Source organism: Pleurodeles waltl, chromosome 8 (genome assembly GCF_031143425.1).
Source record: "Pleurodeles waltl isolate 20211129_DDA chromosome 8, aPleWal1.hap1.20221129, whole genome shotgun sequence".
NCBI lineage: Eukaryota > Metazoa > Chordata > Amphibia > Caudata > Salamandridae > Pleurodeles > Pleurodeles waltl.
The window spans coordinates 539,098,946-539,124,154 of NC_090447.1; the positions used below are offsets into that span (position 1 = coordinate 539,098,946).

At 42.3% G+C, this 25,209-nt stretch overlaps 1 protein-coding gene across 32 annotated transcripts in view; it reads left to right on the top strand.

Moving 5' to 3' along the window:
• The window catches only part of MBNL2 (muscleblind like splicing regulator 2), a 563,412-nt gene that overhangs the window by 492,110 nt on the left and 46,093 nt on the right, over positions 1-25,209 (top strand). For 9 of the 32 annotated variants that reach the window (XM_069204579.1, XM_069204591.1, XM_069204575.1 and 6 more), the window contains 2 exons: positions 3,584-3,619; positions 4,766-4,860. The exons of 6 other annotated variants lie outside the window; for them this stretch is intronic. In XM_069204579.1, the coding sequence (XP_069060680.1) occupies positions 3,584-3,619; positions 4,766-4,860 (131 nt within the window). Of the gene's footprint in view, positions 1-3,583; positions 3,620-4,765; positions 4,861-5,846; positions 5,918-25,209 lie in introns of all 32 variants that reach the window. 17 more of the 32 variants (XM_069204572.1, XM_069204588.1, XM_069204587.1 and 14 more) reach the window with 6 other exon arrangements.

Genomic DNA, 25,209 nt, shown 5'->3' on the forward strand with positions numbered 1-25,209 from the left:
CAAATCTATGTGTTTGACTCGTTGCCTTCTCTGTTAGGTTCCTCTGATATAGGTGAAAGGCCTAGTGTTTTTGCATCCTTCATTTGTGATGGTAATGCTTTCACAGCTATTATACGACCTTCTCGATATTTAGAAGAAATTCATTGGTGAGTTGAAGTCGCCAACAATATCTACTCCCAGATCTGGACAGGAGGCTGTGTAGTAGAGGAATACTCCTGTGATGCAGTGAGTTACAACTGCATCATATTTCATCATATTTCAACATCACTGGGAGTCTTAGTAGACTGTATTAACTCCCTAAAAGCCGTAGGCTACAATCAGAGGCGTTTTAGCTGGCTTGCCTTTAGTGCAGATTTTCCTCCTTCAGTAAGACTACATTGATTATGCAACGATAAAACTCGTATTCATCTCAGCAGAATAGTTTGCCCTATATGTGTGCCAGAATATTATTTAATTCAAGAGCTCACTCAGCTACTTGATTTTTGTTTTCCTCATGCACCCGCCTCCGTAAGCTCCACAAACTCAATTTCCAGCCCGTGTAAAATAATGTTGATTTTAACGAAGCGCCAGGAATAACAAAAGGAAACCCATCATATATGTGAATCTCTATATATTGTTAAAATTTTGTGCCATAAGTAACTTTCATAAACAAAAACGACCTTTTTTGCTTTATAATGGGTTTGTTCGGTTTTATTTTACGTTCTTTTAAAAATAAATGATGTGCATTATGTACTGAAATGAGGAAGACCGCCCTTGCTTGGACCACCACTCCCCCTCATACTTTGCCCATCCAACACCTCTTTGGCTCCAGCAGGGATTCACACGGAGACCCTTCCTATTTGCACCCTTTAGGAAATCTGCCTTGGGCAGTGTCCTCGTCTCTACAGCCTGCCCTTGCTGCCAGCAGGACCCGTTCTTGCTCCATTTGAAAACAAATTCCTACTACGAGTATATGGGACAATTTTTTTAATTACTTATTGTTTTTTTTTTTTTTTTTAATTTATTGATTTGTATCTCTGTACAGCGCCAGATGGTGACGTTGGCGCGTGTAATGTTTTAGTAGGCCCCACGTGTGTCTTCTGATCGGGAAAAAAAAGTCATAAAATATATTTAAAGTACCGTCGTTATTTGTAAATTTGCCTTTTTCCTCCACGTATGAGGACCACATTGTTTTTTTTAGCCAATTGTGTATTTTCATTGCAAACACTTAGCGCGGTTTATATTGAAAGCTCCAAAGTTGCTGGTCCCTGGACTGCAAGGGCCACTGTTGCGCAACAGGGGGAGCCGCATCTTTAAAAGTGGAAATAGTGTGCAGGAGACACGCGCATTACAAGAAAGCTTTTTAAAAATCAAGGTGATGCGTTGTAATGCAAATATATTTGTATCGGATTACAATGTTTTATGTCTTTAGGCTTGCATGGCACCGAGGAAGTCCGACTCGGTACCCCTGTTTGCTTTAGAATATCTTGCTTATTTTATGTTGAATGTTGTGCTTCAGAAATCGTTTTTTTGCAAAACGCTTTGGTATGGGGAAGATGGAAATGCTGTATTTCTAATAAGTTGCTGTGGGGCTTTCAAAAGATGTGCTCTGTGTCTGTTTGGTACAAATGTGTTGAAACGAAGGTCATTACTTCACATTTGTGTAAAGAAGCTGGTTTGGAAAGGCCAACAATCACTTCTGTCCCCTTGGGTCATCTTTATTAGCTCACCTGAAGCCTTTAGCCTCCATTGAAGTTATAGCTGTATTTGTGAACAGGTGCCTAAAGAGAATGCGGCACATAGAAGTGCACGAAATATAGTTTTATGGATTGCAGCTACTTGTATTAAAAAGAAAAGTCCATTCAGATATATTATTTTTTGGTGTTGTCCTTTGAGAGCTCCTTCACGTACACCAGTTAAGGGACCAGGTGTGCGCCATCCATCCATCCATCCATCCATCCATCCATCCATTCAATCATTACTTGCCCTGCTTGTCCTTGTTATAACGAAGGATGCTTTAGAAAGAGATTATTCCAAAGTATGATTTCTGACGCAGAATCAGAACAGTCCAGGCTATGATTTGAATTCGTTTGTTAACCTTTTCCAACCAGTTACTTGGTCAGCATGTGCCTGATTTATTCATATTTATTACTCTGTGCAACTACGCTTGTAGGCACTCACCCCCAGCTCTGTGGCTAATGAATTAGTAGTGGTAATATGTTGGGATGAGCTACCCACACCTCACATTTATGCCACAGTGGATATGTGCCGTTATTAAGTGAACGTTTTAATGCCTTGTTTACAATGTAATTTTTTTGTGGTGGTCACCTTTCATAATAAGGTCATTTGTAGTTTGATTTACTTTAATTTGGTAAAATCACAAGATTCTATTTTGTACCAAAAGGCACCCAAAATGGCTTTTGATCTTTCATATTTTTTTACTTTAAAAACTATGAAATGCCTTCACGCAGAGGTAATGGTCATAGTTGCATTTCTACTCTTGGTGACAAAAACACATTTTTAACGGCAGATAGCAACATCTGAGTGACACATTTTGTCAGGAGCAGGTATGTTAATTGAGTTAATAATAAAGAAAACCATAGAAATGGTGCAGAATAATCATGATTAAGTTGACTCATTTAGAACTCCATCAATACATTTTCTTTGTCCTGTGTCATAAAAATATATATTGTGCATTGGTCACAGTAGTGGAGCTCAAGGGTACATCATAAAACTCTCACTGATTGCAATGAAGTTCACTGTGAATTTTGCAATGGGCTGTTTTCAGAAATATAGAAATGTGCTTGTTTGGGTCCCTTGTTAAGTACCAGCCCGCACTTGCATATTGATTAGGGATAGCTTATCAAGTCTGAGCGGGTGAAAGTTATAGCTTTAGTGCAACGCCCCAGTGCTTTTGTTACGTTGGAGTGACAAGGAAATGGCAGAGCCTTAATTGTAGTCAGTGTAATAAGGCCGCACCCTGTAGCAGCTAATCCTAATTTATTGTTGTATGTATTTGTGTTGTGGCAAGTATCACATTTAATTGTCTTATTCAAGTAGCTAGACTAGACAACTATAATGTTTCGTATTGAATTACAATCAACCATTTGCTAGGAAGAAGACCTGTATTTTCAGGCTTTATTAAACTAAATACGTATAGTGATCTATGAGGCCCGAAGACCTCAAATTTACTCTCCATTTAAGCCCTAGAAATTAAAGTAACTCGTGTCCCTTGAGTGACCAGAATGTCCGTTCCTGATAGATCTTTAAATCGGAGAGAAGAGTCGGAAAGGCACAAAACAAAGGAATAAACCTTGAGTTCCAATTTTTACACAAGTTAATAGTTGTATATATATGCAACCACCTTTTTAAGCACATCAGGCTGTAGTTGCCAAAACCGTTAATTGAAGCAAACTTAAATGGACCAGATGGCACTTCTTCAGCACATAAACTACAAATGACCTTTCAGAGTGGTGTTTTAACTAACTTTAACTTACTCAGCGCTGTGCTTGAATCACACCTTGAATGTTGTCTCTAAACGGCTAACCTATTTCTTTCCCTTTATTCATCTCTTCCACCTACTGTATCATTGCATGACATGCAGGGTCAGTTTTCTGCATGACTCCCGCTAACAGTATTGGTAGGTTCCAACCTTTATCAATCTCTTTTGAACTGTTTGAAATACCGAATACATGTATATGTATTTTTTCTAAAGTAATTTAGCTGTTTTATTGCCTTTCTCCATATTTGAAAGTAATTTTTAAGCTTAATATGACATTACTTGCAACTCACCCACGGGTGAAATTTCGGAAATACAGAAATTGTTAGTATTTTACATGTTACAACGAAAAAAACATGTCTTCCGTGTACTGTTTTTAAAGTTGCTATGTTCTGTGCCATTTACTCTACGTTGTGTAAGAAAATGTTATCGGGGTTTCCCAGAAGTGTCCTCTGGTCAGTCCTTATCATTTATTTGTCTAGAACTCAAGGTCTTCATTACAACCTCCATAATGTTGCACTTTTGTTTTGATTGCCCGTCTTCTGCTACACACTGTACCAAGTACAAGGATGAATGGATTGCTTCTTCTCTAGCGTAGATTGAAGCATCCATAAAAAACAGATTTACAAATATCATTACTATCTAGAAAATTGTTTTCAATAGTCTTGATTTTAGGCCTCGCAATCAAGCCAATACGGGTGCTAGTGTGTGGGTGATGTACTCTAAATTCCATCAACAAATGTGTGATGGTTGCTAATCAAAAACTACACTAGGTTTTGTTTCTTTAGAAGTTCAACACACAGAGAAAGGAGATTTAGTGAAACAACGAGAGCAGACTTTCTAAGCAAAATCTGATTTAGTTTGCAGAAAAAGAGTGGAAACCCCTAATTTTTACTTTATTATTTTAAAGTTGGAAATGTTACTGTACTAATAGTTGGTTGTATTAGAGGATGAGCAGTTGAAAGCATCAGTGTGTGTCCGCGTTTACATTATAAGGTCGAATTAACCAGAACTTTGTTTCTTTCTGCTTCGTATTTTCTGGGAATCACTGATTTTTAGTTATTATTTTTTTACCTACCTTCTTTAATTGTACTTGTAATAAGCTATTTTCCCTTTTTTATTTCTCTCCCATGCTTTCTTGCTTTGCATTGTGATTGCATGCCATCTGCTGGTTTAACCCGTGATGGCTTGCTGCTGCTGTGTGATATTCACCATGCCAAATACCACTTCTATTTCCATAATGCTACACCCTCCTGTTCATTGCTTCCATGGTTCCCCTCCTGAAAGTACCCATGATGCACAGCGCTACGTCTGCCTCTGTCTCTGCAGCAACAACTCCTGCAACAAGTGTCCCCTTCGCCGCAGCAGCCACAGCCAATCAGGTTTGCTCCTTTTAAAGCTTTCTTTCACAATTCCCAAACTCTAAATGAGTGCTGATATTTAGAAAAAAAATTCTCCAAGAGAATTTTTTTTTTCATGTTTACCCATCAATTTTTTTTTCAAACTAGTCTGTGGGCCATTGTTAATGGACGGGCTGCACTTATTTAAAGTTACCTTCTACTGCTTTATGAATGTGGTTACCTTTTGTGTCGCATTGTTTGTTTTTGTTCCTATAACCTTGTGATTAACAACATGGCTGATATTGGGCTAGAGTCATTCTTGTTAAATCAGTATGCCTTCAGTTTTCCATTTGAACTATAGAAATGTAATACAAATATATATGTGTGTGTGTGTGTGTGTGTGTGTGTGTGTGTATATGGGCGCGCACATGTGCCAGATGGTTAGCAGCGACATAAGAGCCTGTCTGGTTTTCTTTTTTTTTTTTTTTGTAGATGGTATTTCCATTCTGAGACAATAACCCTTGCCACATTTCCCACACACCGATTCGTCAATTCTCAGACTAGGACTAATTTTGGAGTATGTTTTATGATTGATTGTGTATGGCTGGATTGAATTTAAATGGGGCACAACAGAATAGGGTACTTCTTTGAGGCAGGGATGTTGTGTCTAAGCCAGCTAGGATCCAAGGGGAGGTCACGTGCAGTAGCATAAACCTTCACGGTAGAATTATGCAGGGTCACTAAACTCTACAAACTTTTAAAATTGAAATGCATGCAAGCAAAGGGGCTCTAGTTTATATCTTACACTAGTACATAATTTAATAGCAGTATGTCCCTATACAATGCTTAGTCATCAGGCATTAACCATTCTTCAGAATGTAGGATCTGAAGTTTTGTAGGTCTGACACAGCTCAAGGCAATGAATATTGTTTGTGCTTAAAATTAGATATACTTGTGCACTCTTAAGGTGCTCCTGTTCTAAGACCAGAGTTCAGCGAAATGAATTTGTACTTGTTTCTTTCTTTAAGCATTTTTTGATGGAGACAGAATGGTGAAGAATGACATTTGGGATAGGACAGAAGTACAGGAGGCAGCTGATGTAGGTAGTATTCAATACCTTTTCTGTGCTGATGAACAACAGTTGTGCCTAGATTTCAGATGGCACAACGTTTATACTATGCTTTTCGTGCAAAATACATATGCCAAATGACTTTCAAATTGGATAAGTAGTGAACCGAAAGGGTCTTCAGTAGAAGATGTAAAGATCTAGGTGAAAGAAGGATGTGTACTTTAGGTGTAGAACTAGAAAATGTGGAAATCAGGTAGAGATTGGTAGTTTCTGAGATTTAAAAAAAAAAAAACTTTTTACTCTTCAAGCATGACAGTTTTTTGTGGCAGTTGATTTAAATCGTACATTTTTACGGTGCTAAATGCCCAATTCTGTCTGCTTGATTGTTTGGATGAAAGCTCATCAAAACCCTTTTTGGAATGTAAAAAACATAAATTGTTTATGCCTAAATTCTAGACAAATGTATATGCACAGTACGTTCTGCTGCAAGGCCGACGGTACTCATTCTGGAGGGATGGTACACTGATAAGGTTTTTAAGGCTGTTTGTATCTGGCGTCAGCAGGTGAATTGGCACCCTTCCTCACCGACCTGACCCACAGTGCCTTCTACTTTTGTGCTTACTTCACTGGGTTCACTTTGATGCACTAAATTAAACGTAATGAGGTTGCATATGCTTGAACAATCTAACTGGGGTTTTCAGTGGGAAGTTACTCACGCAACAAATTGTTTTGCTGTTTGTTCAATTTTGAAGATAAGTACTCGTTATGGAGCATCCTTTTCCTTTTGCATAAACTGTAGCAAAAAACTAATGAATGTAAATTGTTCCTCGCTATGTATATTTGTGCTCTAAGCATACACCTTCAATTTTCCTGAGTGTTATATAGCCAGTTTTAATTGGGCAATATTAGGTAGGCACTGCTACTTGGGACACTCTTCTAAAAGTTGTCAAGAACATTACCCATAGTTGTAGTTTCATGTAGGGAGGGGGCCAAGGCAGGACCACAAGGACTGGTTCCATGCAAAACTTCCAACATATCCCCCTCAAGATAAATTTAGAGACAATTTAAATGCAACTCGCTTACAAAGTAAGTGGTTCTCATGACAAACTGGCAATAATTTAGTCCTCAATGGCCTACATTGTGCACTTCTGGCTTATGGGGTCCTTCTGATTCAATAGGAAGATATCCGTATTGACAACCAGTGAAGAAAGTGCAGCTTGAAGAGAATTGGACTTACAGGTAGATAACCACCTTGGTATCTGAATAGCATAAAGTTATACAGTAATATCAATATTTCCCAACTCCTAGGAAATAAGTTGGGAGTGATGTTTGTTTACACACTTGGAAGAATTGTGCCTCCATTCGTGTTATGTAGTATGTAGGCTAAAAAAATTGAATCTGCATTCAAAACAAAGGACATAGAAAAAAATAGAATTGCATGGTCTGTGATCCAGCCAATCTAAAGGTTCTCTTACACAGGGAAACACTTTGTCCACTTATGCCAGTGTAGAGCAATATATGGAACTAACGCTTTTAGGTATGGCCACAAGAAAGCTTCAGCTGCTTGTCAGATATTTTGTAATGAAGAGAAATAATACAATTAATACGTAGAGAGGGGCTTTGGGACACCCCTTTAGCTATTGCTTGCTTGTTTCAACATGCATGTACTTCTGTTTACTACCAAAAGTTACATTGCACAAAACCACCCTTTTGGAAAGTGGAACACATTTCACAGAATGCGTTTTGTGGGTTGACTGTGTATAATTCATTGAAAACACAAGTAAAATGAACTTTTTACTTGTGTAAAATGTGTACCATTTTACTTCGTTTTTAAGGTGTTTTATGCAGCACAGACCTGACTCCATAAAGCAATAGAAGGATTTATGGAGATATTTTTTATTTGTAGCATATGAGCCTCCTTTTCCTACCATCCCACAGGTCGGGCTCAAATTAATCACACAACAAATAAAGTCTGAAGCTCCTGGCCTTCTTTGTATTGAATGTCTACTGTAGTTCCCTTATCTAGCTCTACCTTGGCACAATCTGATGAGTCATGCATTCTGGCCTTTGTACTGAAGCAAACACCTTTTCATCTCAAAATGTGCAGCTTTGTCCAATACTCAAGGAGTGATTCTGTACCACACACAGGCTGTTCTGCTTAGAGCTCTTGTGACCCTACAGACTTGCAATACACTGTTCTCTGGTTCTTGCAGATTCACCACACTTTGCCCTTCTTTTTCTTTTGATAAACAACTTTATTAGTTTTGTAAAGTGACATACAACTAACAGGTTACACCCCCCCCGACATGGCATCATACAGTTCCGCACAAGTGTCAGAATGATCAGTAACAGGGCACCCCACAGCAATGGCACCTAAGACATAGCCCCTGAATACTCTCCCCAGGCCGCCGCCCACCTCCCCCACACTCTCATATTTAGCCGGGCACCCTCTTGCCTCCTATACTAGTTTTTCCTGCTGGGCACACCAGTCCACTCCACGGCGCCACTTCACGAGCGCCGGTGCTATCTCCACTTTCCAGCCAGCTGCAATGTCTTTCTTGGCTACCAGACAGGCCACGACCAAAAAGATCCACTCCGCTCTACGGGACCCCGCTCCCTCCATGACCCCCAAGAAAAGTGGCAACGGGGTCCCCTCCACCTCCACCTGCAAGACTCTGGAGATTTCAGTAGCCACCGCCCGCCAGTAGGTAGTTATGTGTGGACAGGTCCATGCCATATGGTAAAAGTCTACGTTGGAGCCTGCACAACGGAGACAATCTGTGCAGGGCTGGAGGCCTGCCCTATATAAACTGTCAGGTGTGAGATAGGCTGTGTGTAAATAGTATACTTGCACCACGCGAAGACGGGTGGTCATAGTCAATGTTCTAGGAGCCATCAGCGCGTCTCACCAGTCCTCATCCTGTATGTGGCCCAACCATTCCTACCACCACTGTTGGAGTTTGTCCAGCGTCTGAGTTGTGTTATTGACCAGGGAGCAGTAGATCTGTGACACAACCCCTTTACCCAGACCGCCCATCAGTGCCTTGGCCTCCATGGGACTAAATTCAGGGAGGACCATGCCAGCCCGGACATGCAGGTTTAATGCGTGCCGGAGCTGTAGGTATTTGTGGAATTGGGTCTTGTTGAGTGAATATTGCTGTTGAAGCTCCTCGAAGGACTGCATGTGGGACCCCTCCCAGACGTCCACCAACTGTGAGATTCCTGTAAGGTCCCACTTTTGAAATCCCTCTAGGGCAGAGACCTCCTCTAGCCACCCCCCATGCCACAGCAGGGTTTGTTGGGTAAGACGGCACCACCAACCCGTCACCCTCTCCGTCTCCCTCCAACCCATCAGTACCACTCTGGTCACCTTTGGGATTTTGCGGGGCAGGGGTTTACCGTATAGCATCTCGAACAAGCAGGGGAAGCCCATCGTCAGGAGTTCTAGCTGATATGCAGGGTCAGACCAGCCCCCCCTCCATCCAGTCGTTAATCACCAGCAGATGCATTGCTAGGTAATAAAGATAAAGGCTGGACATCCCCAAATCACCTTCATACAAGTCTCTTTGACAGGTGCGGAGTGCCAGCCGGGTACCATACCATAGAAATTGCCACGCTATAGCGTCTATCTCCTTAAACCACCGCCTGGTCATGGGATAGGGGTAGTTCTGGAGCAGGTAGAGGAACCAGTGCAATACCATCATTTTATAGAATGCTATCCTACCCAATATGTTGAGGGGCAGGGTCTGCCATCTATGGAGGTAATTTTTTACCTTTCGAGTAAGCGGCAAAATGTTAAGTGCCCAAGCCAGTTCAGGCAGCAGGGCCACATTTACTCCCAGATACCGGAAGCTGTTACGTCTGATAGGGATGGCATTTTGCCAGTCATAGCAGTCCCTTGCGGAGTGCAATGGAACCAGCAGATATTTACTGGGATTGAGTATCAGTCCGGAGGCCTCTGAAAACAGTCCCAAGATTTGCAGCGCCCGAGGCCCACTGCGGGCTGGGTTGGCCAGGAACAAGAGAACATTGTCTGTGTAAAGCGCCACCCGGTCCTCCCGCCCAGTGGGCCAAGACCAACCGTCAATCAGGGGGTCCTTCCTTACAAGCTTCACCAGTAGCTCCATTGCTAACGCGAAGAGAAGCAGGGACAGGGCACACCCCTGACGGGTTCCCCGACGGATAGGGAATGGGTCCGACACAACCCTGTTCACTTGCACCCGCGCCGTTGGATTAGAATAAAGGAGCTTCACTATGCCACAAAATTTGGGACCAAACCCGGTGCTCAGAAGCACCTGGTTTACATAAGTCCAGTCCACTGTGTCAAAGGCCTTCTCGAAGTCTAGGAGGAGTGCAAGAGGAGGGGTTAAGAGGCCCCGGTAAGCCAACGACACATGCAGTCGCCTAATGCAGTGCAGGGTACTTCTCATGGGCATAAAGCCGCATTGTCCAGGTGTATCAGCGAGGACAACACCCTCTTCATTCTGGAGGCTAGGATCATGGACAGTATCTTAACTACAGTGTTGAGAAGCGAAATGGAGCGATAGGCAGAACATTGCCGCAATGGGGGCTGGTCATAGGGATCTCCACTATGGTGGCTTGGTCGACACTCGGAGGAAAGACACCTGTCCTCTCTGGCTGCACTTTGCCCTTCTTACCCCTGACAGTATGCTACATTACCAATGGGTATTTAACAGCTTTTGTGAGGAATTCGGACTGTCACCCTATCTTATATGGGTTGCTCTTCAGTCATCTAGTTTAGAGCAGTGATCGTTTTTTAGAGACCTGGACTAATATTTTATGATTAGATTTTTGCCCAGAGCCAAAGAGAATAACCGAAAAAGGAGAAAGAGGAAAATAGGAAAATGACGACAATAGGAGACGGCATGGATGGGAGAGAATCCACAGCCGAAGCAAAACAAGAAGCCTAGGATAGTGGAGGCAAAAGGCATGAGGAGAAATCAAGGCTAGTCAGCCTTGATATTTGACGCCTCTGCCATTTCACACAACGGACTCCTAAGAAAATAAACATGTCCTCCTCCACTCATTAGGTATACAAATTAAGAATTGATTTATAACCTGTGTTTTATACGTTTGTATGTGTTTCTGAAGAAATACATACTCAATTAAAGTGGTTCTGACTAACCTTTTCTCCTCTGACCTCATTTGGTTAATTGTTCTTTATAAATGGTCTTCTCCAAAACCAAGCTGAAGATACCTGTTTTCAAGATCTATTCCTTTCTTCATTTTTTGTAGTGTTTTTAGGGGTTTCATCCCACTTAACGCCATTTTTTTAAAGGGGTTTCCCAGTGACCTCCTCACCTCCCCTTTCTTTAATACCCATAAACCTTGTACCCGCCCACTTTAGTCCTTTTGAGGCCGCAGTCTACCAGACAGCACAGCTGTCTGGCTTGCTTAAGACATCTTGGGGACTTTCAGAAAGTTGACCTAACAGTACATTCCGCTTATTGATTACCTTTGGCCTTGTGGTTTGCAACTCAAACGTTTTGGCTTTATTTGCTTTAGGCTCTCCAGCTTCAGTTGGTCTCTTCTGTTCCCTAAACTGTGTTTTCTGCATCCTTCCATAACCCTGCTTTCCATCAGTAGGCCTTTAAATCTTGTTCTGATCTCGTCACATTTGCTGTGTTTTCAAAGACTGAGGTCAAATGTAAGGAGCTGTCTTCCAAGGATGCTTGTTCACATTTCTTTCTCCGACTTCAAAGTGAGAAGAGTTTTGTGACAATCTTGCTGGATAGAGTTTTTTCTAGCACTCCACGTTTACATGAGCTGTTTAAGTATTTAAGAAAATATCAGAATTATGAACGCACAAATGAATCACATTTTTTGTTATTTCTGAAATGTTTTGGAAACGAATAATATGATCAAAATGAATCATTAAACTATGTGATGCAATTTCCTCACATTTTGTCTGTGCAGTTTATAGTTTTACTAGTAAAACTGTATGTCTGTGCAAATGTAATTGTCATTTCAGTTAAAAATGTGTTGTCAGTAATGGCAGCGTGATACCACACCATGGACACTCCACTCTGTTCCACTCCCACTCCACACCACTGCACTGTGCTCTGTATCACTCCACTTTACACCAATCCATACCACTTCATTCTGCTCCACTCTGCCTCTGCACTTCACACTGCGCCACTCTACTCCACCCTGTACCACTCTACTTTTTGCCAATTCACTCCTCACCATTCTCCTCCATGGTACTGCACTCCACACCACTCCAGACTAGGCCATGCCAATCTACTCTGCACAACTCCCTTCAACGCCACTGTACTCTGTGCCACTCTGCAACACTGCACTCTATGCCAATGCACTTTACTCAGCAACACTCAACTCTGCCCGTGCACTTTATGCCGGTTCAGTGTACGCCACTCTACATCACTGCATTTTGTCCCACTGCACCCTACACCAATTTACTCTGCACCATTACACTCTATGCAACTGCACTCTACCCTGCACCACTCCACTCTATGCCACTTTGCTCTACTCTGAAACAATCTACTCATGGCCACTGTACTTCACACCACTCTAGTCCGTGCCACTCCACTCTGCCACTGCACTCTACACCACTCTACTCTTAACCACTACATGCCAGTGCACTCTAAACAACTGCACTCTGTTACTGCACTGTATGCCACTGCACTCAACTCTGCATCACTGTACACTACCCCACTCTACTCTGCACTACTCCACCCTACCTCACTCGCTCTATACTCTACACCACTCTATGCTACTCTGCACCACTATGTGCCATTGCACTCTATGCCACTCCACTCTACCCCACTCCACTCCACTCTACTCTGTGCCCCTGCCCTCTGCATCACTCCACTCTATTCCACTCCACTCTGCACCTTTCTACTAGGCCCCACTGCACCCTGTCCCACTCTAGTCCATGCCACTGCATTGTATGCTGCTGAGTACACTTCCACTGCACTGTATACCACTCTACACCACAATACCCTGCAACACTCTATGCCAATGCACTCTAAACCAGTTCATTCTACTCTAAGCCACTCCAGTTTGTCACTCCAAGCCACTCTATGCTATGCCTGTCCAGTACACAACACTCTGCCTCTCCACTCTACAACACTCTACTCCACTCTTTGCCATTCCATTCTACGTCACTTCCCGCCACTCTCCTCTGTGCCACTAACTTTTAGCCATGCTGAACAGTAGTCCGGCTGGTGAACACCATAGGTAAAACACATTATCAAAGCCAATAGCTTTTGCACAGACAAGACCTATTGACTTTGCCAGTGCTTTTTTACCTTTGATGCTCCCTTCTACCCCATGTCTTCCCAATCCTATAAGACCCCCATTACCTCCCCTTTTACTCCCTTCTGCTTTTTCATCTCCCCTTCCCTTTCTTTAATAACGTTATGTCTTTACCATACCACTTTACTGCTGTTTTTACCTGTATTTTTATTACTTCTCTCACCCCTTGCAAGTTTCCCCATCGTATATTCTCTCCCCCGCTACTTCCCCCTTTTACTTACTCTTCCTTTTCTTTAATAGCCAGATATCTTGTACCATCCCATTTTTTTTTCCACACAAAAAATGCACATAGTGCTCTTGCAGTCGGTTTTAAACTTTGCATTTCCTTTTCATTGTCAAGCAAGTTTGTATTTGCTCTAACTTAAGCAGGCTGGATCTCATTTTGCCTGTTCACTGAGATGTAAGAAAATAAACTTAGTATTAACACTCCAAAATATTAGTTGTAGTCTAAAGTTCTTTTGCCAACCAATCGGTCTCGAACTTTCTGGAAACCCAAAATGGCAGCATGATTCACATCCAGAGAGGGTTAAAACCCGTTGCTTCACTAGTTAAGCTAGCCATCTGAAGTCGGGGGGGGGGGGGGGGGGGGGCTCCCTGTTTTTATGGTCTGGCTTGACAGCACAGTTGTCGCCAGCCAATTATGTGAGTATTACCGGGGTGGGGTTTTGGCTTCCCCCACATGTTGATAGCCCAGTGTACATGTTTTGATTGAGCAGAAATTGTGATATTCCACAAAAGTGCGCTTACTTCCCCACACAACTGTGATATTTTTGTTTATTTATCCAACTTCCTGAGCTTGATCTTTCAGGGGCACACACATGTCGTTGCAATGCTATTAAAGTGTCTTGGATAGCTAGATAATTTATGGCGTTCTCATCTGGCAGTAGCACAGTTGTGAGGAAGGCAGTCAATAACATGCATTCATAGGCCAGACCTATGTCAATGCTTGTTTAGTGTTCTCTCTGAGTATGCTGGCATCATGTAAAGTGCACGAATGCTACAGTTGCTATGCAAAATACACAGCCATCATTTTTTATGACTGAGCAGAGATGAGTATCAATTGTAAGGTCAAGTCATTCAAAATGAAACCGTCTTGCCAAGCATGTTTTTCAGTGACATTTGGGAAATTACCATGTGATCATCTGTCCCATATCTTCATTCTCATAGTCAAAAGGGCGAGGAAAACCAGTAAGAGTGGTCCTGTTTGGTTTACTGGGTAAGCGCCTCTCGCCAGAGACAGTGAACGACCACACCTCCTGATGAGGAGTGGGGGTTTCGGGTGCCAAGAATAAATGAAAGAGAAAGGATGTCACAGACACATAGCTTAAAAATACCAACTATAAGGACAAATATTGTTTTTGTTTTAATCTCTCGCACGGAAAGTAAACTTTAATAGTAAAGCCAGTGTAACAGACATTATCGTACATATTAGTGCTAAATAGGTAGACCTTGCCAATGGTTGTTAGTTGGAAAATTGTAGCTCCTCAATCATTGGCATTTCGTGAGACACACTTCATGAAAGCAGTATAGTTCTGAACCAGAGTTAACAACAAATGCAACACCCTGTTGTCATGCGTTTTGATCTTTTGTCGTGTGAAGGTTATCTCAAAGGTAATGCATCTAAAAATGTGACTATTGATTGTGTCTCCTTTTAAATGATTTTCATGCCTTGCTTCTTTTAGGGTTTTGATCTTGTTCATTAAGGAAGGAAGCTGGCTTCATAGTTTCATGCCGGCTGCAATATAAACAAAACTCCTTTAACAGAGACTGCACACAAGATAACTTGTCCTCAGACAAACTAGTGGTTTCTTCCCTTTCAACCCTAAGGAGCAGTAAATATATTCTGGTATTTGAGAATCGTGCCATCATATGTGCGAAAAGGTTTGCTTATGTTTCGGATTAACAAGTGACAAGATTTCCATTTTGTCTCCTTCAAGAAACCATAGAGCAAACCTTGGTAAGAGCCTTTTACAATGTTGGTGACAAACTTTGAAGAGGACAGAAGCGAATACACACAAAATGGTCACGCTTAACGGACAAAAAGGCGCGAGTGTCCTCATAAGGAATTGGATTTCTCATGATATATATATATATATATATATATATATATATCTCAAGGTCGTTATTCCTGTCTGCCTACCTTCATCTACATGAATGGAGAGGTAGTTGCTTTCAATGAACTCTGATCTAATTGTTGGTATCTCCCATCAAGCAACACTCCATCAGCATCACCACCTTACTCAGAGCTGTTTGCTCCCTCAAATTAGTTTTCTTCATTCAAAGATACCAAAACCCAAAACTACATTTTCTTTATTACTCAATGGACAGTGTCTACCGTACCATTCATGCTAAACTGTGTATGGCAGTGGCACTTAACTTTTTGTCTTCTGTGGACCCCTTCTGAATCATTATTGTAATCCGGAGACCCCTTGCTGAGTCAATATTGGAAGCTGGGGACCCCAGCCTAAGCATTTTTACGATTTACTACTTGAAAACAATACACACACAAATATAAAACCAAGTATACACCAAAAATACTAAAATATTTCAATATTTTGTTTATTCATAATCATATATAGAACATTTTTCACATCTTCAATGTTGCTTCTTCATATATACTTTATTAATTTTAATAATGTAATAATTTTAATTTATATTCAATTTTGTAACTCAGTCGTGGACCGCTAATTAGGCCTTGTAGACCCCCAATGTTCCTCGAACCACAGGTTACGACATCCCAAATAATCAATTGATCCTTTTCAAATAGAGCGTTCTAGTGGCAAGTTCCACACCTTTTAAATACTCCACAGGTGTCAGACTGGATCCAGAATTTTTTTTACATTGTACCTCTGCATGCTGGAAGGGGACACCATGTGGCTTCTCACTGACGCTGTTCCACTCTGGAAAGAAGTCATATATAGGCGCGCAACCCCCCTCCCGCTTGCTGACATCGATTCCTTTCTTTTCATGGCACCAGATGTGTATCATAGCTTCTCTTAGAGACACTTTCTTTACGATTTTTCTTTGAAAATTCATCCAGTGTGCAAGGGATATCACCACCTAAAACAGGTTTTAAACTGTGTAAGGCCTGTCTCAAGTGGGTATCTGTGACCTATCCCCACTAGGTTTGCCTCTGATGTCTGGAGTCGGGCCACAACTCCAAGATCTGCAGAGACTGTGTCAAACCTGAAGGCCATCAGGGAGCCGGAGGTGATACTTTCTTGCCAAGAACAAGAAGCTACCGAGTTGGGACCACTCCAAGTTCAAAGTCTTGATCTCAGTCCTGCTCTCATTCCCAGGGTTGTTGAAGCAACGCTAGAAGGTGGTCTTTATTGCGCTCCAAGTCCTTTGGTACTAACATAAAAGTGCTTCCCTCAGGGGAATTTAAAAGCCTTTGCTTCCTAGGCTTAAGAGATTAAAGCAGTCTTGAGCAAATTGAAAAAAGGCCAGCTGTTTAATTAATACCTATATGTTTAAATGCATGTGGGCTTCACAGACCCAGATGCTTTCCACCTGGATTACTGCTGGTGGGATCCCCCAGAGCCAACTGGACAACCTGAGCCACTACTGCCCTGTGCTCCAGTTCAGACGTTGCCCCTGGAGCCCAAAACCACACCAAGCCCAGATTTATCTACACCTCCTGAAGAAGCAGCCGAATTGTCCTCTCCGACACTGAGTCAGTGCAGGTCCGACTTCAACCGATATCAGACCAGAATCTGACAGGCACTAATTTCTCCACTTACATTACTTAAAGGCAGGCAGCATTCTATGCATTCCCTTTATGGGCCTGATTTTGATCACACCTATGACCAGTGTGATGAGTTCACTCAGCCCTATGCCAAGGACAGTGCATAGGAGGGCTTCCAGGAGGGTAGTGAACTTGATACCTCCAAAAAGGCAACCTTTTTCGTTCTTGCCAGCCAGCCACAGAAGAATCTGCATCCTATGTTATGGCTATGCACAGGGCGACTGAAGACCATCCCCTGCCGGTCCCAATCGTGGAGGTAAAAACAACAGTATTGGCTGAGGTCCTCTGCCCAGACCAGAGTACCTATGAGCCCCTCCTCCCTTTCAATGAAGCCCTGACAGATACCCTCCATGGGGCTAGGGCAATCCTTTATACTGCCTTCTCCCATCCCCCCCGTTAGCAGTTCACCTGGCCTTCTTGTCCGAGCACCATTCTTCAGACAGCCTTGTGATGCAGCTCCGCCTGACAGGGAATCAGATCAAGTTAAGACATTTGGGAAGCGCCTTTTCTCTTCTGCCAGTTAGGTCCCTTGATCAATCAACGCCTCCTGTTTGTTGACCTGTTACACTCATGTCCTCTGGGTCTCATTGGCACAAGTCCTCCCTGGTGTACAGGAAGACTTTCGCCCCATCCTTTCGCAGACAATTCAAGAAGGTCATGATGCAACCAAGTTCACAATTTGTTGTGGCTTGAACATCACCGACCTAGTAGCCTTGATGTTTGTCGTGGTTTGTGACTAAGATTCACTGGGTTCCCAGGCAACAAACAGTCCTCTCTGATGGACATGATCTTTGAGACTCCGCTCTTTGGGGGCAAGCTGACTCTGGCCTTGAAAGTTTCAAGGAGTGAGGGCTACCGCTTGGTCACTGGGCCTCTGACAAGCCTCTTCCTCGTTTCAATGATTCCATTGTGCTTTGGAAAAGGCATCCCTTGTTGCAAGCCTGTCTCACCCTAGCATGGAACCCCAGCAGTTTTGCGGGAGAGATCGAGGTGGCCACAATCCCTGCGGCCAAGGTCAGTGTGCCACTCAGTCCCCCATCACAAAAACCTTCCCTCCAAATCTCTTTAGGGTACCCATACTTGACCACAGCCAGCCAGTTGGAGGCAGAATTCATCGAGACTTTCTGGGTTGACAAGCGATCATGTTGGACATGTGAGACGTGCAGATTTTCTGCAAAGGTTATTCATTACCCTTCCTTTCTTCAACGCTGCATCTTCTGTTGCCTACAAAGCAACTGATGGAGGACAATCTCTGTTTTGCGGCAGGGGGTGTATCCTTTTGGCCAAAGGGGCTGTTGAGATGGTAATGCTGAAGTAAGACATGATTGTTTCCGCTGCTCTCTGGTGCCAAAGGAGGACAGAGGTCTTCAGTCTAATCTTGATCTGCACCCTCAGTGCCTTCTTCTGGAAGGAGAAATGGAAAATGCTCAGCGTGGCCAAGGTCTTGTCTGCTCTTGACTCTGGAGACTGGATGGTGATGTTGGACGTACAGGATGTCTATTTCACTATTCTGGTCTTGCCAACTCATCAGCACAACTTTTGTTAATGGTAGAAGAGGACGTTTTAAGTTTCCTGTGCTCCTCTTTGGTCTCACCATGGCCCCACAGGTGTTCGCAAAAGTGATGGCGGGGGTGGCAGCACACCTTCGGAGGTCATGAGGGGGACCAGTCTTCCCTTACCTCAATGACTAGCTGTTGAAGGTAGGCTCGCCCCAGGCAGTCAGCCACCCCCAGACTATAGCAAACCTCCTGTCATCTTTAGGGTTGAATTTAAACATGGCGAAGTCACACATGACTCATTATCAGATGATTCCCTTTATGTGAGCCATTCTGAACTCTTCGTTTTTTGCCTTTTCTCCCGGGAAAGTGTGTCCAGGACACTCAGGCCATGAGCCCAATCTTTCAGCCTCAGACCTGAATTTCAGTAAGTAGACTCCAATACGCCGGGACTGGTGACCTCCCGCATCCTGCTAGTCGAGAAGGCCAAGTAGTATATGTCTGCTCTGTAGAGGGGATCTGAAGTCCTAGTCAGCCCAACACCAAGGGATCTCACAGACCACATTCAGATTTCAGAGAAGACTGTGAAAGATCTGCAGTAGTGACTAATGATCGCAATTGGGTGAGCGGAAAACCCCTGTCCCTTCCTCATTCAGAGCGGGCAGTGGAGACGAATGTGTTACTTCTGGGTTGGGCCTACCACCTGGGAGAGGTAGAGATCAGAGGTCTTTAGTCTCTGGCGGAGTCTGAGCTCCATATCAGCCTTATGGAGCTGAGGGCCATTTATTTAGCACTGAAAGCCTTCCTGCTGTCCATCAAGGAGAGGCAAGTACAGGTGCTAACGGACAACATCACCACCATATGGTACTGCAACTAACAGTGCGAGTGTCATGTGACAGGAGACCATGCATCTTAGAAATGGCTGGACCATCAAGGAACTTTCCTCATGGTGAACCACCTGACAGGTTCATTAAATGCTAGGGCGGATGAGCTCAGTCATCGTTGCCTAGCGGATCATGAGTGCAAGTTACACCTGGAGGTGGTGCAGAGTCTCTTCGTGACTGGGAAGGACCTTAACTGGATCTCTTTGCTGCCGCTGAGAATGCGCAGTATCAGCAATTCTGAACATTGGATTTTTCAAGATGGTTTCCAAGATGTCTGTCGCTTGGAGACTTGTTTAGTCTTCAGTGGAACTTTGAACTCGTGTATGCCTTTCCTCCAATACACCTCCTGCCAGAGTTCTCAGGAAGATCAGCACTGACTGGGTCCAAGTCATACTAGTTTCTCTGGATTCGGCACAGAGTATAATGTCTAGAACTCCTGGGCTTGAGCATGCTATCCAATTAGGCAGCCCCTCCAGGAAGACCTTCTGTCACAGCAGCAGGGCAGGGTTCTGCACCTGATCCTTTGTACTCTTCATATTTGTGTGTGAAGATTGAGCGGCGGCAGCTGAGTACCTACCTCTGAGGTGGTTGATGGCATCCTGGGACCCAGGCGTCCCTCGATGAAAACTGTACATCCCTTTGCGTAAACATTCATGGCTTGTTGTAGGATGCGCCAGATTGACCCACTCCAAGTCAAGTTATCTAATTGTCTATTATTTGTTGTTTCTTTTGTTTGGCAAGGCCTTGCTTTGGGCACAGTTAAAGGTTACCTAGCAGCCTTTTTACAGTTGTGAGATCAGCCCTCACTCTACATGTCACCAGTTGTGATGTGATTTCTGAAAGAACTTCAACAAACGTTTCCTCCTCCTCCTACCTGTGACAAGCCCCAATGGGATCTTAATCTGTTCCTGACGTACCTTGTGCCCGCTCGAGCCACTTCAAATCTGTTCTCTACAGCTCGTTACTATTAAGACTGTGTTCCTCATCGCCATCATCTCAGTACAGCGAGTGAGTGAGCTTCAGTCTCTTTGTGTCAATCTACCATAAGCTACATTTTTCCCAGACAAACTGTGCTCTTGAGCATCCTTCCTGCCAAACGTTGTGACACCGTTCCACGTCGGTGAAACCATCACCCTAATGGTGTTCTGTGCTTCGCCTCACTTCATAGAAGGAGGAAAGAATCCTTTGCTTGGATCCCAAGAGAGAGCTGAGCTTCTTCATTGATAGTACTAAACAACATCGGGTTGACAACTAGCTCTTTGTCGGGTTCTCAGGAGCAACAACAAAAAAGCAAGGCGGTGCAGAAGAGAACCATCTCCTGCTGGATTGTGTACTGCATAACGATCTGCTATGCATTGGCTATAAACCAACCTCCACAAGGACTGCATGCTCTTCTACCAGGGCCAAAGCTACTACTTATTTGTTAGCACACGGAGTCCCTGTCCTAGACATCTGCCGGGCAGCTGCATGGCCATTCTGCCATACATTCACATAGCACTATTGTCTGGACAGCCAAGAAGGGCATTTTACACGCTCTGTCCTGCACGACTTTCTAGTTTGAGCCCATTAACAGCTCACCTCCCTTTGGTACTGCTTTGATATCTATTCAGAAGGTGAGTAATCTGCTGATAGAAGTTTCTGTCAGAAGAACATGTTACTTACCTTTGGTAGCTGTCTTCCTGGTAGACTCCTATCTAGCCACAAATTCTTCCCTCCCTACCTCCCCTTTCTATGTTGAGACTCTACCTATTAATAAGATCCCAAGTCTGGGAATCTGCTCAGTGGTCAATCAAATTGCTTCTGGGCCTCCACTTCCGGAGGCGCAGACAGTCTAGGAAGCCATTGATATCAGCATGCAAGAGTGGGACCTATATTGAACCTGCACGTCATTTCCAGAGCAGAACGGCATCAGTCTGGAGCAACATGGCACCGTCTACTGGCACACAGAGGACCTAAGGAAAAGTTCCTGGATACAGTTGAACGCTACATAGTCTCCCAGAAAAAGTGTTACACAAGGTACCTAACTTGCTCATCAATTGGATCTGAGTGGTGTCTAATTTCCTCTTCCTAACATGCACACGAGATATGCAGGATCCCAACTAACTCTTTCATTTTCCAGTGATCAGACTTCCTATTGTATAGGAGTGCTTCTATGGCCCCTTAGTCAATGTAAACACCTCTGGTGACCTAACCAGTGGGTTATGTAAACTTTACCTGTTATACTTACATCAGAAATTTGTTTTGTGTTTATCTTTGCACAAATTCAAATATCCTGGCTAAACATTTATCTCAGCGTCACTAAGCCTAACTAAAGGACTCTGCAAAAAATAAACAGGCATTTTTGGACATTGATGCTAGGGGAGGTAGATATTGGTGCATAAGTTATAAAAATCGGTACAACCACGGAGAAGATAATGAGAGCGACAAATGTCATACAAGTGCTTAGTCCCACTGAATTATGTTCGTACACTTTGGGTATCAAGTCCTTAATGGAGAAAAATAACTTGGAAATTGAACTTTTGACGGTGTTGGGGAAATGTCGAGGTTGAATGGTACTCCTTAGTTGTGGTATCTCCATCTAACTACTCAGGACGTATCCATAATAGTTTATCTTTGACCTCAAAGCATCCAGACATATTTACTGTTGCAGAGCTTCTTGTAAAATAAGGTCATGTGCATTACTTGGGATTGTGACTTCCATGTCTCCCTTTTTACCAAACTCCTCCTTATGCCTTTAGTTGCGTTTCCTGTTTATTTCCTTGTAATCGCAGACATTTCTTCACCCAAATATTTGCGCAAACTCGAGCTTGACAGCTCGCGTTTCTGATGGAGATTTTTTTTTAAAAATGTTTATTGTTATTATTTAGGGTTTGAGGGTGTGGAGTTCCATTATTTTGCTTTCAGTGTTAGTGTTCAGGCAGGTTTTTTTTTCTCTAGTGTGTTTTTTCTCTTTTGAGGGGGAAATGAAGGGGCAAAAGCATTTTTCCTCTTAAGTGTAAATCAGGCGTAGAATTATTATTATTATTTTGTTCCCGGCGTCTACACCTAAAGATAAAAGACCGCTGCGCCTTTATAGGTTTCCTCATTTATTCTTGGCAGTTAAAATAAATTGTGTTGAAATGTAATTTTCTAATCGTTAGACAATAACACCTGCTTTATCTGAAGCTGCGCAGGATTGTCTCTTTGTGTTCAGTGTCAGCTTATCAGTTGTGTTCTGTGAAATTCACATTTATTTCATTTGCAGGAGGCGAGTCATTTTTAGAATTTTACTTTTTCTTGTGTTCAAGCGCACTGATTTTGCAGCGTGGGTCTTCAATAGGTCGATGCTTGTGTTCTTCTGCCACCGTGTGGTTAAATACGAGTAGTTTTGAATTTGTATTTAAAATCGCCTGTATAACACCAGTGGTTTGTAGAAAGCTTGGCAAAACATCTACTGGGACACCAGATTGCTTCTAGTTTTTGTAGCTTTTTCTCGCAATTTCCAGTAGAATAACTTTATAAGTATTGTTGAGCAAAAATGTTTTCCATTAAATGCATGCTGTTTTGTTTCGCAGCGTTACAGAAGAGAGAGACCAGTCAGTTACTTATATTATTTTTTGTAATGTTCTGGCTCAGGCTAGCTTTCTGCACATAGAAGAACGCTTAGGTTTTGTGTAGTTACAGCAAGGAAGGGGATAGACTTGAGAATATATGTTCCTGCTGCTTTTGACCTTCTCAGCTAGTGTAAGTAAAGCTTGCCAGGTATTCAAGACACAGAAATTCATGATAGTGGAGAGATCCCTGGTTGGCATCAAATTTTAATTTCGATGGGGCTTCTTGAAAAATTATCGAATATTCCGCTGCAAGGATCCTTCTCACTTTTCTGCTCCGTCCTCCGTCTTACACAGATGTTGCCAGAGACTTGATTTTCTTTCTTCTTTTTCCACTTCTTTGTTATGCCTTGGGGGGGGGGGGGGCAGAGACACATTTATTAATTTCCGCTTACTACTGGGCCCTTAGGCAGTGACCTTGGTGATAAGGAAGAAGCTGCAAACAAAACATTAAGATTTCTAAATTCTTCTATTACATTTAATTTATAAAGTCAATAATGAGACTCTATTTTAAGAGTGTTTGTATTATTCAGTTAGTTAATTAATATCTTTATTAACAAATAACAGTCAATGCGAATTACAGAACAAATCATATAGCATGTCCCATAAATACTTAACCCCTATTCTAAGCTTGTTTCAGAAAAAAAGTTTAGTAGAGAAAGCATAAAGAGTTCTCGCCTCAGATGTGAAAGCATATACGTTCCCTAAGAGTTTCGGTAGAAAATCTCAGTAAAACATTCAGGAGGTTTTGACAAATACAGTGAATCAAAAAGTGTCAGTCAGAGAGCCCTCAAGGAGCAATCGTCTAAGAGTGGAAAATCTCTCCAAGAGTCTAGATCTTCATCTAATGGGCTGTATCTGTGTCTGCTCTCCTCTCCCTGCGAACTCACATTTATTGGTGTTTTAGATGAAAACATTTTGTAAAAGTTGTGTAGATAATCTTCGGTTTCCACCAATATGGGACAGCTTCCGTCAAGATGGCAAGTCTTAACAAGGAAAATTCGAAATAGACAATACATTAAACTAATTTCTATACAGCAATGAAACCCTTGATGTTTTTCCCACCAGTTCGCGCCTATGGGACAAAGAACAGTTATGTGAAAACAGTATATTTTTCAAATGAAATAATTTCCATTCTAACACATCTCTCTAGCAAAACCTTAATCATAAGGAAGCATTTTTGAAAATGAATCTAACATTGCAGTAATTCTTCTCTCGGGTTAAATGGCCATGGAACAAAGCACTAATATCCTCACTATTCATTCACTTGTTACTGTAGGACATTTGCGTCTTGAAATGTTATGCTTGTGGCCGTGGCATAGGTCAAAATTAATACAAGAGAAAGAGCTAAGGAAACAAGAATTTCCAATGTTTCCTGTCACGTGCATAATGTTGTGTAAACTTTGAATGTAAAATTCACATTTAAAACACAGCGTTCAGTTAGGCCTACCAATCCTTTCGTACAAGTTAATGTATAATGCCTTTATTCTTTTCAAGGCTGTTTATCAGTTCCCCAAACTGACAGGTTGAAACCACCATAAAAAATGTAATTCACGGATGTATTCAGAGTTCACTCTCCTCTTCCGCTGAATCTCTCATTTTTCTTTTAAGATATTCTTTCTTTCAATCTTTTATATTATTTATTAACACGCGCATTAAGTTCTAGATCTCTCTTCAGTCTTTTATTCATCTCTCTATTTTAATAGCATTTTGTTTTGTAAACTGTTAAGGGAGAGAAGAAAGAGCTAACTATTATTAGTACAGGAACTAAGATAGCTTTGAGGATTTCTCCTCCTGCTGCTCTTATCCAATTACCTATTTCATAAATTCCTTTAGTAAAGCCTTGTACTTTGCTTTTGGTTTCTAATGGTTCTGAATCAAGTTCCAAGTTGAAATATTCTTTGCATAATCTATAATCTTTTTACTGTCATCGGGCATGTGTGTGCTGTTCTGCGAGTAAAATGTCTGAAGCATAACAGTTTTGAAGTATTATTAATCTAATCACTACTAAGTCTGTGTTCTCTACTAATAAATCTCTAGAGTTATTGGTTGCTACCTTTTCTACTATTGTTGAAAGCTTTCTAATTTTATAATCATTTATTATTACTCCTACTGCTGGTATACTAGCTCCAAATATGTCTCCCACTAATTGTGTTCTCTCATTTACCCTGCATGAATATCTATGTGCAGATGCCATTGTTAATGCATCTAAGCTCTGTATATGATACATTTTAGGAAGAGGCAAACCTAAGTAACAAATTCCCTCCCAATCAGACGCTAGTCTGAAAAAAAGCATTCTCTCCACAAA